Source organism: Schistocerca americana, chromosome 5, assembly GCF_021461395.2.
Source record: "Schistocerca americana isolate TAMUIC-IGC-003095 chromosome 5, iqSchAmer2.1, whole genome shotgun sequence".
Lineage (NCBI taxonomy): Eukaryota > Metazoa > Arthropoda > Insecta > Orthoptera > Acrididae > Schistocerca > Schistocerca americana.
In genome coordinates, this window is record NC_060123.1 from 584,934,096 (window position 1) to 584,948,679 (window position 14,584).

General features: G+C 39.7%; 1 protein-coding gene across 1 annotated transcript in view; it reads left to right on the forward strand.

The window, feature by feature from the left end:
• Window positions 1–14,584, forward strand: part of LOC124616556 (monocarboxylate transporter 1-like) — a 74,966-nt gene that overhangs the window by 15,473 nt on the left and 44,909 nt on the right. Inside the window, exon 2 of the mRNA XM_047144875.1 lies at window positions 9,377–9,503. Within this exon, the coding sequence (XP_047000831.1) occupies window positions 9,377–9,503 (127 nt within the window). The remainder of the gene's footprint in view (window positions 1–9,376; window positions 9,504–14,584) is intronic.

The window sequence follows — 14,584 nt, forward strand, 5'->3', positions numbered from 1 at the left end:
TAATTTCTTCACCATAAAACTGAGCGGCTACTACACTGTTAAATGCTTTTCAGTCTCCATCACCTAAGAATTAGTGTAACACATCCCCCTTTCGTTCACAGATCGACTAAAAATTTCAGTAGCTGCACAGGCCTCCATACCACCACTTGTTCCTTCATAATTTCTGCCACAGATATGTCCCTCATCATTCCCTGATTTACACTTATAACAATGTTTGGTTAAAATCTGGAAATCTATTACCTTTCCAGTATCCACACTGGTCACCATAGCAACAGAATTCTTAGAACTGTAGCCGCACGTCTACCAAGTGCCATCAAAAGCTACTGGTATGTCAGTCGTACCATTATTTACTTCAACAGCTTCGTTTCCAGCACCCTTCATTGACTCACATGCAACAGATTCCACAGCAGTTCGAATAGATTCTGCATACTTATCGACTTTTTCAAGGTGGGCATGGCATGTTCATCACAGCACACATTGTTTCTGCTGCAATGAGTCCTTGGCCAAGAACTCTCAGTCCATAAAACCATCTAACATTTACTTCAAAATAATTATCTTTACACTTATCAGAATTCTAAAATGAATGAGTATATTTGTAACTGGCACAATTAATGACAAGTATCCTGGCTACTCCATTTGATACCGCACTGTCTTCATGCAAACTAACTAGCCCTCCACATATTTTGCAACACATACATTCACCTAACACCCTTGTTAGGATGTGTAAATCTATCAGAATATAACATAACCTACCATTTATTTCGCTTTCGTTTTGAGAAAATTGTGTATCACAACGTTGTATTTTAATCTTCTACGCACTAATGGGTGTTTCTCTAGATACTGACGAGTTTGCCTGAATGTTACTGTCTGTAACTTCACACAACACACGTTGAACACAATATTTCCCTTTGTTCGAAAATCTATTACCATGAAACCCACGATTCTTAAAAACGCTTCGTTTTGGCGTCACACTTCATTTTCTGGGAGATTTTCGTATCTATTTGTCACGTTTCCTCAGAAAAAGTTAGGATTTCGACATACAACGCGTGTTTATTCTATGAAACGATACGATTTTTTTTTGGACAATGCAACCAATACAAACAAGTCATTTAACCTTCATAACACAGCAATCCACAGCCTTCTATATAAAAAAATACCGATTTTATTTGATCTTGAAGTAACGCACGTAAAAATGTTAACATTTTTAACCAGTGTAGATTATATTTAAAAAATAAAATAAAATATTTCTTATGTGAGTGTATAAGTGATTATATAAATTTGAAACCTCTGAAAACCTGTGATATTTTCACAAACCCGTTCCGACAATCTCTTTACCTTATAGTGGACATGAATTCTGCTGATAATTAAATTTGTTGGCCTACCTGTACGAACGCTCGCCTGTTCTGCAGCCCGTTTCTGGTAAGATGATAATGAACTGTCAAGAATCAGATTTCATTCACCGTACTTGCGATGTGCAATGCAAGATGGTACCTTATCACTTTTGATAAAAAATGCTTTTGCAGCACACAACTCGCGATGTCGAATGCGAGTACACGCACATTCGTAAAGGTAAAAAAGTGAAAAAATGAAGAACTAAACTTAACGCCTGATAAATGAGAACAAAGACTCCAAGTATAATTATGCTTAATTAACAACAATACACCCTTTCATAAGGTTCTCACAACTAGACAAGTTAGCAAAGATATTTCTTAACTATTTTCCTGTGTGCAATTACTTTTCTTGGCACTTATTTCAATTATAAGACAAATCCATGTGCTTCACTATAAAAATGCTTACAGTAAATTTTAAACATAAACAACGTTCTCCCAATAAGAAACTACACAATTACGAATGTATACAAGAAAACTAGATTGCCTTAGAAAACTTCCCTTCTGATATTCATGCATTCGTATTATCTCCGTTTCACAAAATGTTTCCTCATAATAAATCAATACAATACAAAATCCTTTTCAAATAATACTGCCTTCGCTAAACGCCGAGTCAGCTTCCATCCTTCTCAAAGCAAGTACATCGCCAAACTGTCTAACACACACTGCTGCCACTCTGACAAAGAAAAACTAACCTCTCTCACCAAGATCTGTGGTCTCAGGAAAAGACTTATAAAGAATATGGTTACATCGATACTATGGAGGCTGAACACATTTATCAAATTGACATTCATGGCCAAAACTACCTGAAAATTGTCATGCAAATAAAACAGCCTCCTTCCAAATAGATGTTACTGAAAATCAAATTTGTAGGGAAAAATATTTTTAACCAATTCCAAACATCCTATATTTGCAATGAAAAAATAATGTACGTACTTTACGTTACGAAATTGTGATTAATATTTGGCTCTGAGCACTATGGGACTTAATATCTGATGTCATCAGTCCCTTAGACTTCGAACTATTTAAACCTAACTAACCTAAGGACAGCACACGCATCCATGCCCGAGGCAGGATTCGAACCAGTAGCAGCAGCGCGGTTCCGGAGGGAAGCGCCTAGAACCGCTCAGCCACAAAGGCTGGCGGATTAATATTTTGGATTGTTATTATTATTATTATTATTATTATTGGATATAGTGGTCCAATGAAGCTCATAAAATGTAAATAATAATAACAATTATTATTATTATTATTGTAAATATTTTTATTATAGTCAGTTCACAAAATTTTGTTACGTTGGCTAGTGATAATAGTGTCTTTTTGACATTTGTAAAGTTTGTAGTTAATGTGAAACCAGAATCGGAGTATAAAGAACAGATGCTAAATGCCCCTGAACGCAATTATGGCCAATTCCAACACTTCATTGTTCTCGTTATCATCATTTCCATTAAGTACATTTTGTGGCATGAGGTTCAGATAAAACTGTCTGTCCACTTTAGGAGTGAAATCTAGTACCTTTGTTAAGTCTCTATGCTACAAGATTGGTACTTGCCTTCCACTTAACGTATTTGGGCACTAGATTTTGCAAGGTTTACAAACTGTGGGGAAAGGATATATTGTAATCTCCCTTAACGTGACTTTCATAAAATGGTGGGCTCCCGAAACTCAAAGACTTGATTGTGCCTTCGCACTGAAGGTGGTGAATTCATAACCCTTCGAGGCGACTCGTTATATGACTGCATGGTGTCTTTCGGACATGTGAGAATCTCAAAGCAGCGAGCATAGCGGACGTGCAAGGGAACTGAGAGTAGGTGGCGGTAGATGGGTATGTGGGTAGGCCGACGGGCGTACTGAGATAGCGCAATTGCGATAAACACTGTGTTCGTGTGGCGCATTGGTTAATGCAGTTGCCTAGTTAATAGGAGAGCCAGGCTTCGATTCCCGATCGGGGAACGCATTTCCATTCGGCGCCGCTGACTTCACATTAAGATCTGATACAGCTGACATAGTAAGTTCCTTCCCGTTGCTTTCCTTTCTCATCCCCCCCCCCCCTCTTCCCCTCCACCTTCTGTTTACATTAGGTATGTGCGTAGACAGTTGATCCATTCCAGGAATCGAGCATCTCGATCGTTTTGCTTGTTATGGACATTGATATTGGAAAGACATCCGTCTTAAAGTTTCCAAAGTTTTCGAGAATGTTTTAATTTCAGTGATGTAAATGTAACATAAAGAGTTGCTGGAGCCAGGCGACCATTATGAGCCGCGCGGGATTAGCCGAGCGGTCAAGGGCACTGCAGTCATGGACTGTGCGGCTGGTGCCGGCGGAGGTTCAAGTCCTCCCTCGGGCATGGGTGTGTGTGTTTGTTCTTAGGATAATTTAGATTAAGTAATGTGTAAGCTTAGGGACTGCTGACCTTAGCTGTTAAGTTCCATAAGATTTCACACACATCTGACATTTTTTTGACCATTATGATAATAGCTAGTAGTTCTGCATTCAGGCTGACTGGGTCACAATGGTAAAAGTCAAACATGCAAGGAATGACTTCATTGCTCGTGTGACGCGTTTCGGCATTTATCCGTCATCAGATAGCCAAGAGCGATTACTGCACTTACATATGGTGTTTCGTGTGAAGTGAAACAATCATTTGTAGACTACTCTGCAAAAATTTTGCAAATAAATATGGCGTTTCAATGTGTATGTGAAACAAATATTTGCAGACTAGACTTAACAGATAAATTCCAAAACGCATCATACGAGCAATAAAGTCATTCTTTGCCTGATATTTGTCTCCTACTATTGCGACTCAGTGAGCGTGAATATAGAGGTACTGATTGTTTCAATTTCAAGTTTGATGTCGGATAACAAAAGAATTTTTTTTTCTTGTGAAATAGTAACAGATCAACAATTTTCGAATTTTTTTATTTTGGTTGTGCTGTGAAACCGTACTACTTACCAAATTTCATGATTCTACTCCAACGGGAAGTAACATAGATGTTTTAATGATTGCGTTTGCGAGCATAAAAAAGTGACATAAATGGTCGTATCTTTTGACTGAATGAGTTACAAGCTTCAATTTTTTTGCAATGCCAAGGGGCCGTAGGCCTTAGCATGTGACATAAATTTGAACTGATACGTCTGCCCGTTACTGAGGAAAAGTGTTTTTTAACAGTCAGTCAGTCAATCAGACAGAGGGATGGACAGCAAAGTGAGCCTGTAATGGTTTCGTTTTTTTTTGTTTTTTTGTTTTTTTGTTTTTTTTTTTAGTTAAAGAATCCTGAAAATGAGCCGAAGTGTCGAAGCTGTATGTGTTGGTGCAAATTGTTAAAGGATCATACAGCAGGTGTTTGCAGTTTATTTCCAAGAATCTATGAGATGGACTGTGGTAAAAGCCTTGCTATTCTAATCATACTATGCGACGTATGACCGTTGAATTAGTGGCACAGCAGTGAGTGGTGGTTAAGAAAGAACCGTCCAGATCTTGGTTAGCCGGCTGCTATAAGCACTGACCCGTCGGCCTCAGTCCCTCTGCCCTCTGCACCCCAACAGTTTGTGAAAAGATGAACAAGTAGGTGGCCTTTGCTATGGATGCAAATTAACTATCGTTCGATTTTTGTAAACTGATTAAAAAAAACTGCATGTATTCGGGAACACATTCTGTGCGAACGATGGTGAAAGTTCACTGTACAGTGCTGCCCGCAACACAAGATTGTCCAGACCATAAACGATTAATAGTACTTTGAGACCTGGCAGTGATACGTAACCTATTACTGATATGGCCACTAGGATTTGAAACGCAACCTTTACTTGTTTTCATTAACACCGATTGTTGTATTAATGAATCATATGATGTGTCTATTGTTCCGTGATGTTAATCTTTGTCTAACTATTCTGTAAATGAATGAGGAAATTAGTATGCAGCCTACGTTACTGTTTATAATTGTATCGTACAGTACGGAGCTGTAACAGTTATTTTATTTTTGATTATATAGCTATTTTTTATAACGTAGCAATGTGTTATACAAAAGTAACTTTTAGCTGTGAAAAGGTAAATAACTTAGGTATGTTTGATACAAAACTGAATGCAGTATATCTTCAAGTTTTATTTGCAAATGCTCAATGTGGCTACCATTTGCAACACAATAAATTTCCCATCTTCAGTTTCCTGCAAAATCCTATGAAGCATTCCTTGACGTGTGTTGGCTACAGCTTGTGTTGTCCATTGTCGCAGCTCCTCGGCGTTTGCCGGAGGCGGAGCAACGAACACTTTGTCTAATGTAACCACACACAGAGAAGTTAATTGGGGTTAAATCAGGCTATCGCGGTGACGAGGATGTTGTCCCACCGCGTCCAGTCCACGTCGGTACATTCCTAGAGAGGAATGAAACTTCACTATCATAACGTGGTGGCAGCACCATCTTGCTAGAAATTGAATTCTGTTCCCATATCGTGTTGTAATAGAGGCACTGGATAACTTCAAACATATCCAGGTACGCTACGGTCTCTGGTTCGAATCCTGCCTCGGGCATGGATGTGTGCGATGTCCCTATGTTAGTTAGGTTTAAGTAGTTCTAAGTTCTAGGGGACTGATGACCTCAGATGTTAAGTCCCATAGCGCTCAGAGCCATTTTTGAACCATATCCAAGTACGATATGCCAGTTACATTTGACTGGACAAATAAGAAAGTATCGCAAATCATGTTAAAGCTTCTAGCACAAAAAGCGTTTACCCTAGACGAGTCCCGTACATGTTCGATTACGTGATGTGGTTTCTGCTCATTCCATATCCGATCATTATGCCGATCCACTTTACCGCAGGTATGGAAGGTGTCTTCGTCACTGAAAACAATTTTATTAAGAAAATCATCTTCAGTCTTCATTTTGTTAAACATTTTTACACAAAACTCAGTTCGCTTTCCTCTGTCACTTTAAGAAAAAGTTTGCCAGAGTTTGTTTTCAGGTTTTGAATGACAGTTGTTTTCCTAATATTTTCCACACTGTAACGATAGGCACTTTCAGTTCTAATCTGGCGTGTGTCGTTCATTTATCCAGACTGCGAATGTAAGACAACCGAACATCTTCAGTTGCTGCGTCATAGACTACTGCCCGATCCTGACCCGGTGTTCTTATGTGACACACAGCCAGTCTCCGTGATATGATTGTACCAATTAATAACAATTTGTCTTGGAGATGGTGGTTTCTGATATTTTGTCCTGAATTGTCTCTGAACTGTAGTAGTGGGTTTGGATTCATGAAACCGCAAACAACACTGCGCGCACACTGCACCGTTATACGACTCCATAATGACCGTTGGAAAACCTCAATCGTGCATGCTTCTAAACGGGAACATAACTAACAGTGATTGGAGGGGATAAAACTTGAAGACATTCTGCATTCGGTTCCGTATCAAATATTTCTGTAAACCATTTACCCTTTTCACAGTTAAAGATTACTTTTGTGTAACTAAATTATAAACACCCTGTATATCTGTACTACTATATGAAGTCATTGTTTAACGTTGTTACCAAAAATATGTAAAAGTTCTCGACTGATTTACTTCAAAATTTTAGGCAATAATCTGAGCAAAGGTCTCGAAAAGTTCTTGACCGATTAGCTCCCCATTTTTACAGGGGGCTCCAGGAAGCATTTAGATGCACAGGGCTATGTATCTTTAAACAAAAATATACAGGTTTTCTGTTACAACTGACTGCTAGAAAGAAAGTGCTGCGCTTTGCTGTGTGGTTTCGTTTTCTTTCTCGCAGTCAGTTTCAACTATTGAAAGCAGTGCGTGCAACCTATGAGACGACTTGTTTCCCAGTATATTTTCTTTCTCCTTACGTGTAATTTTTTTTAAAATTTGTACACAATTATGTGCCATGTTGTTTTCTTATTCGCAGTAGTTTTCAATAGAAAAAAGGAAAGTTGTATTTATGGCTTGCTGCGTTATGATCAGAAAATCACTAAGAAATCTGAATTGTCCTAAACTTTGTAATCCCACTGGTTTGCAGATTAAAATAATGCAAAATACTATCATTGGAGCCACCATCTTCACAGATCTAACACCAGGATATGTCTTTCATACCCAACCGATTTAGTTATTCATTGTAAGTCATTCCCATCGAGGTTTATTTGGCAACAACAATAAACAAGGATCAAATAAAGACGGATAGACAGGGGGGGGGGGGAGGGGAGTATAAATCAGCGTTGAGGGGGTGGACATAAGATCAGGAAGAAAGAGATGGACAGCAGAGGGGATAGGAGGAACTGCACACACACACACACACACACACACACACACACACACAGAGAGAGAGAGAGAGAGAGAGAGAGAGAGAGAGAGAGAGAGAGAGAGAGTGAGTGGGGGGGGGGCCGGGATTATGAACGGATATCACATTTCCGTACGTGTTCAGTAATTGCCGTATTTGCTAGTACATGTATAACGTATGTATGACTTAAATTTCATGAGGCACTAGTTGTAATTTTATATACTTCGTTTTTAGCCTCTGCTGATGCAGACGCTCCATGGGTGGTCAGAAATGAGCCAAAATTAACATTGAAAATTATATAACTAGCAGAGGACTGTGTCGTATAATACAGTTCCTAACGTGTCTAAAAGCTTTTGTAAGTCCATCCTTTTGACTGAAGGTCACTGTTGTAGGAAAATTAAACGCCCACAACCGTCCTTACTATCTTATTTATTGTGTAGCTATCAGTTCCGGCGCTTCAATGCGCCATCTTGAGGCCTCAGTTGACGTTCAAGCGGTTATTACGTTCCATATGTACTACGCTGGATCAGTGACCAGTGGTCAACATAAATGTAACTGTGATGTCAGCTCTCCAACCGTTAACTGCCAGACAAAAAAAAGTTTGTCGTTATCAAAAATGACAGTGTAAGAGTATCTTACAATCGATATCAGTGATCGAAAACAACGCGGAATATCGTAACTGAAACATTTAGATAATAGGATAAAACCCAGTAAAGGCGTGTAGTCAAGCAAATAATGTAGAGTAGTAAGCGGAAATTCGTAATAGTTCACATGAGAGCCATGTGGATCCATACGTCAAGATTACAGTCTGTCGTACGATATTACTAACGATATGTACTGATAACAATGTCAAGGTAATACAGTGCACAAACTATGGTCTATGTGCATAAGAAATTACGAAAACTGTCAAAGAATACTTTGTTCTTCGACTCGGTTTGTTCGTTCAGGAAACAGTTAGGTTCTTTGTGGGAATGGATATAAATTTCCAGATCTTATATGATAACTATAGTACCTCCTTTATCTACGAAGTGCAAAATTTTTAGATTCGTATCTATACCCACGACAGTTAGTTACGTTTTCTTCGAATGTTCTTTGAAAATCCAATGTTTAATGGTATGCAGGGAAGTATATTCTCTATATCTTTGTCTGGAAGTTCCACTAGTTTTACCTACGTATATGGATTCGCAATCAGCACAGGTTATTTTGTATGTGCATGATTTAGGTAACGGATCGAACTGTTCCTCTGAAAGTGTCAGAAAATTTGACTACTATGCTGTCATTTCTGAATCCGAGATTAACATTAACTTTACAAAAATATGTGCCACATCATTTGACAGTGGGCCAATGTGACTCATACTGGTAAAAAAAAATAAAAAAAAAATAAAAAATAAATAAAAAAAATTTCTCTCTTTCTATATCGCTGTAAAGAACTCTCGTGTAATTGGCAGCTGATGGTTGGAGTGCTGACATCACAGTTACAGATGGTCTGCGTAATTTAGTTACCTTTGGCGCTGATGCAGCGTATATGTTGATCGTGATAAACACTTCAGAATCAACTAAGGCTTCAAGATGACACACTGAATCGCCGAAACTGGAAGCTACACAGTAAGATCATAAGAAGGCTGTAGTTGTTTCATTTTCTTAAAGTGTCTAAAAACACCACCACGTACATTAGCATTACCATTTCCAGATGTCTATATCTCCTTTTCTGTGATTTCTGATCAGATTACCAGCCAGTGCCTGAACACCATATTCAGCCTGCTGTTCGGAGATAAACTGCAGTCCATGGGCCTCGAGACGACGAGTGCGGCGGTCATTATGAACTCCATGTTCTCAGTAACGCAGTTCTCAGGTGAGTACAGTTTGCAAAGTGTACATTTTTGCATTTAAATTTCGAAATTTATGCGGCAATTCAGAACAATGATAAAGATGATCCTTCACGTTTCCTCAATTTCTGCATCGCTAACAACAGTAAGGTAGGATTGGATTGGACTGTATGAGGGCAGAGACCAAACAGCGAGGTCATCGGTCTCATCGGATTAGGGAAGGACGGGGAAGGAAGTCGGCCGTGCCCTTTCAAAGGAACCATCCCGGCATTAGCCTGGAGCGATTTAGGGAAATCACGGAAAACCTAAATTAGGATAGCCTGTAAAATGAACTTTTTTAAATAATATTATGAATATTTATATATGTTTAGGAGGAGAGAGATTGATTTTTGATTGAGATTTTTACTTTAAGTCGTAACTGGTACCTGAATTTTGGTTGCTGCCTCCTTGAATGATCAGCTTCTGCACCAGTTGTTGACGTATTGCAATTTGAAGGAAGTTATTGTTCTTTAAAGTTTAAAATAAAAACTCTGTTGGTTACTTGGCCGTATTGCGGATAGCTTTGAGCCAAAGTTTTCGTAGCTTTTCATGCCTAAGGGACCACAGTTATAAGTAAGTAAGATCTAACAGCAATCTGCTTTTCGTGAGGAAAGGAAATTGCTTGACACACAAACTTCCTTCAAACTACACGTCCTGCTACATCAAAATTGGTCAGTGGAGTTCAGCACTATACTATTGTACAAGAACATAAGCCAGTTACTGTGATTAAGAAATTATGAAAGGTTGTTACTTATTGAATGAAAACTACAGAGAATGCATTTCTTCTCCTGTATTTTAGTGAACTTTGTACACTTACAGTTCTGTCAATTAATAGACGGCGACGACAATAAAGTTCACCTCCTTTTCCAAAAACAAGGTATTTCTATTCTTCACTTCCAGAAAATTTGTATACATAAATGTTTGGCAACTCTTACACATACTTCACTCGGTTTTATCACCAAAATATCAATTTTCATAAAATGTAACAATACGTTCTGAGCGACGGCCTAGCAACACGTCCTCTTTCCACAACATACAGATTAACAGTCCCTTTTTTTTAATAAAATCATTTTTTAGAGTCCATACTCAAAGATTCTCTAATACTATCGTTGCGGGGACTGAGCGCTAAAGAGTTTATTGCTGTCCAGCTGCACTTCACTTCAAGTACTTTTTGAATCACATTTACAATTTCGGTATTTACATACATTACTGAGCTTCTCAAAATAAAATCAGGCACAAATTATTTAAAGAAAAAGAAGCAGTGAGGCACACATAACATTACATTGCCTCCAATTGAAGCATGACAGTTTCTTTTATGAACTGTCGGGTTTCAATTTCCCAAGTAATATCGTGTGTTTCACTTCTAATGTTTACAATGCAGCTAAGACAATGAATACATTTGACAGGTAACATACCATAATGCAAATAATATATCAAAACAATCAGAAAAACTTTTCGTCAAGCAGACATCGATAAACAAAGAACATACTTGCATGGCAATTATCGTCTCACAGGCAATGAGATTTTCATTAGTACGAGGGGCGTTCAGAAAGTAAGCTCCGATCGGTCGCGAAATGGAAACGACTATGAAAATCCGATAAAGCTTTGCACAGATGTGTTGGGTAGTGTCTCTAGTATAACCCCAGTTAGCATCACGTCGCTCTTCTCATTTCTGAGCTCGCAGTGAGTGCGTAAAGATGTCTAGAAAATAGTGTCTGCCGCCAAGTACGTGGGCCTGGTGAGAAATTTCGCCTGAAGCTATGCAGCTAACATTACATAACTGTCGTGCTGTTTCGTCTTCACGACAATTCTCAGCCGCATTCTGCAGGGGCAATGAAGATGCTCCTGCATCGTTTTCAAATGGAAATGTTAGATTACCCACAATACAGTCCGCAATTGTCTCCCCCTGAGTTTCATCTCTGGTCACATGAACCGCTGTCTTTGAAGACAACATTTTGACACAGACAACGAGGTGTAGGCCAGCGTGGAGAATTGGCGGAAAGCACTGGCGGCTGCCTTCTATGATGAGGCTATTGAAATGTTGGTACAACGCTATGACAAAAGTCTAAGTCAGAACGGCGACTACGTAGAGAAGTAGCTGAAAGGTGTAGCTAATTGTTACAAGTAAAACATTTCTGATGTTCACTGTGGTTTCAATTTGGCAATCAATCGGAGCTTACTTTCTGAACAGGCCTCGTAGTTCGTTCATAGTTCAGATTTCTTACTGTTGGTTGAATGCAAAGAATCATGAAATAACAAGAACATAGAAAATATTTACAATTTTGAACGAGGTATTATTCAGTCGAGTTTGTATGCAGAAGTCTGGTACACATCGTACTTTAGAAAAATGAATTAAGGAGGCGATGCACTGAACTGTAATATCATGGTCGGTTTCTTGTGTCATGATGCATCAGTATATCAAGTGTCCATGACTAAGACGTCATGACTGAATTGCTTAACCTTCTTCAATTCTTGCAATGATGTTCGTAGTACATAGTATATGGAACCGAAAATACATAGGATTAAGTAAGTGCTAAAAAAATGTATGTCGAAGGTGTATGGTCAAAGGATGGGATTTCTGGAGTTGTGCTATTAGTTACAGCGAACTTTTGAAAGCACCGAGATCAGCTTCTAGTCTTTCATATATTGTAGTTACTGTTTTGAATACAGTAACTATCCAGTTCGTGTGTCTTTTTCGTATCATCATGGGAAATAAAATGCCATTTGGTTTACAATTGCGCTCCATCTGAGCGTTCGTAGAACTGTTTATACTCTGGCAGTCTTTTGACATTCGGAAATATTGTTGACGTCTACCTCGTGAGCTAACCACGAGGGCAGATGCGCCGAAAGATAATTACGTACTTTCTCATGTGTGCGTCTGATAGTGATTGTTCATTTACATTTAGAGTGCAAGTTCCTTCGGCGAAATCAATCTTGGTCTTCGTCTGTTTGAGAAACTCAATACCTAACAAGCAGGGTATTGACAAGTTCTTTACTACCAGGAAAATACATTCAAGTTTTACTGTTTGTATAATACCAGGGATCAAAGCTTGCATCTGCACTTTCTGCGTGTGTGAACTAATATCTCCTGTAATGAAACATCCTTGTACGGGTAATATGGGTATTTTTTGTGTGGCGGTTATTTGTTTGAAAAAACATAGTGAGATTGCATTTACGTTTGCACTAGTATCCAGTATTGCTATAGTTACATATACTGCTAGTGTGATTTCGGTTGTCGCCTGAATTTGGTCATCTTCTTGTCGGTCTAAGTTTGTTATATTATTCTGGTGTAGTAACTCGTCACGAATGTCAGTGCTGTCGTTGTAGTACTAGCACTGTATTCAGGTCTTCGTCATTAATGTAGTTACTCCCTTCCTGCCGTACAGCACATGGTAAGGAGTGATAAGATACTATGATTAGTTTTCCGTTGTTGAATAGTTGGTGGTACAACCATTGTTATTCCTATCGGGTTGTACACTCATTTCAGTTAATTGCGGCGAATAAAACTGAGTGTTGTGAATTACTCGGGTATCAAACTGTGCTGGTTCATTTACTGGATTAAAAGTCGGAAGATTGTGAGCTTGAGTGAAAAATACCGGTGGGTTGTACCGTTTCCTCTGCATTTGGTTATTTCCTCTATTCTCAGGTTCAAATTGCATCTGAAATTGTCGTTCATGCATTTGTTGTTTGTTTGGAGCCGAAGTTTGAAATTGCTGATTGTTCGGCTTGAATTTTCGCTGAGTATTATTTGGGTTAATATGTTGGTAGTATACGTTCGCGTTCCGCGCGCCAGGATTCCATCCTTGTGCTTGCTGTGGGAATTCGCGCTGCCAACTTTTGTTGCCGTATTCATTGCCATACGCAGTGTGCTGTGGGTTGTTGCCGTAGTTAAAATTGTTTGCCTGATTTGTCGGGTGATATATCGCTCGGTAGTAGTTCTTATTACCTTTAAATTGTCCATTTCCATTCTGCTTGCCATAATACTGATCGTGTCCGTTAAAATGCCCTTAAAAGAAGCAGTGAGGCACGCATAACATTACAAGCCGGACGCGGGATTGAACTGTCGTCCTCCCGAAGTAAGATAAGAGCACAGCAATATTGTCGTAGCACGCCGAACTGAAACTGCATTTCAATTTGGGGATCCTAGGTCAGAAGATGTTCTGAACAGTAGTTGGAGGTCCTCCACGCTGCGGGCCGCCACTGAGAAGTTCGCAGTGACGTTGTCGTTGTCTACAGCGTGCATCCCTGGCGTATGGAGCGTAAAGCAGTGAGGAGAAACATGTTGACTTGGCCTACACGGACAAACACGTTGTTCTCAGCAGGCACAGCGAACACCGCTTGCTTCGTGCCACTCTTGTTCCGTACAGCCCGAGCCGGCAGTCTGCCCCAAGGGATGAGCCTCTTGCCATAAATGTGAAAACTATCTCATAGCAGCGGTATGTCGGTCTCTGCCCCAACCTCCCAGGACTCATTGCAGGTCTCAGTAGATGTCGATATTCATAATGTTCCGACATTATGCTCGCTGTTGTCTATAGGCCAGAACAAACTTTTCGTTAAGGTGCGGGTGATGGATAAGCCATTACTCCTACAAGTCGACACGGGGCCCGCGCGGGGTAGCCGCGTGGTCTCAGACGCCTTGTCACGGTCCGCGCAGCTACCCCCGTCGGAGGTTCGAGTCCTCCCTCGGGCATGGGTGTGTGTGTTGTCTTCAGCGTAAATTAGTTTAAAGTTAGAGTAAGTACTGCATAAGTTTAGGGACCGAAGACCTTTGGAGTTTGGTCCCATAAGACCTTACCAGAAATTTCCGCATTTTCCAGTTTCTGGGGGCCTCTGTGTTCCTTGTCAACTCACAGACATATGCCAGGTTAGTGTCCTCACCACTGGCATGCGTCGAGTGTCGATTGGTAAGCTCCATCAAACGACAATGCCTATTCTCGGCCATTTCACGGCCGAGACAGTTTACAAGTCAGCTGTCCGTTCTGTTACGTACCTGGTGGTTAACGACGCGAGTACCGAAAAATTTGTTTGGCTTAGATGCCTTTGCTGCTTTTGATTTTTCTATCGCAGA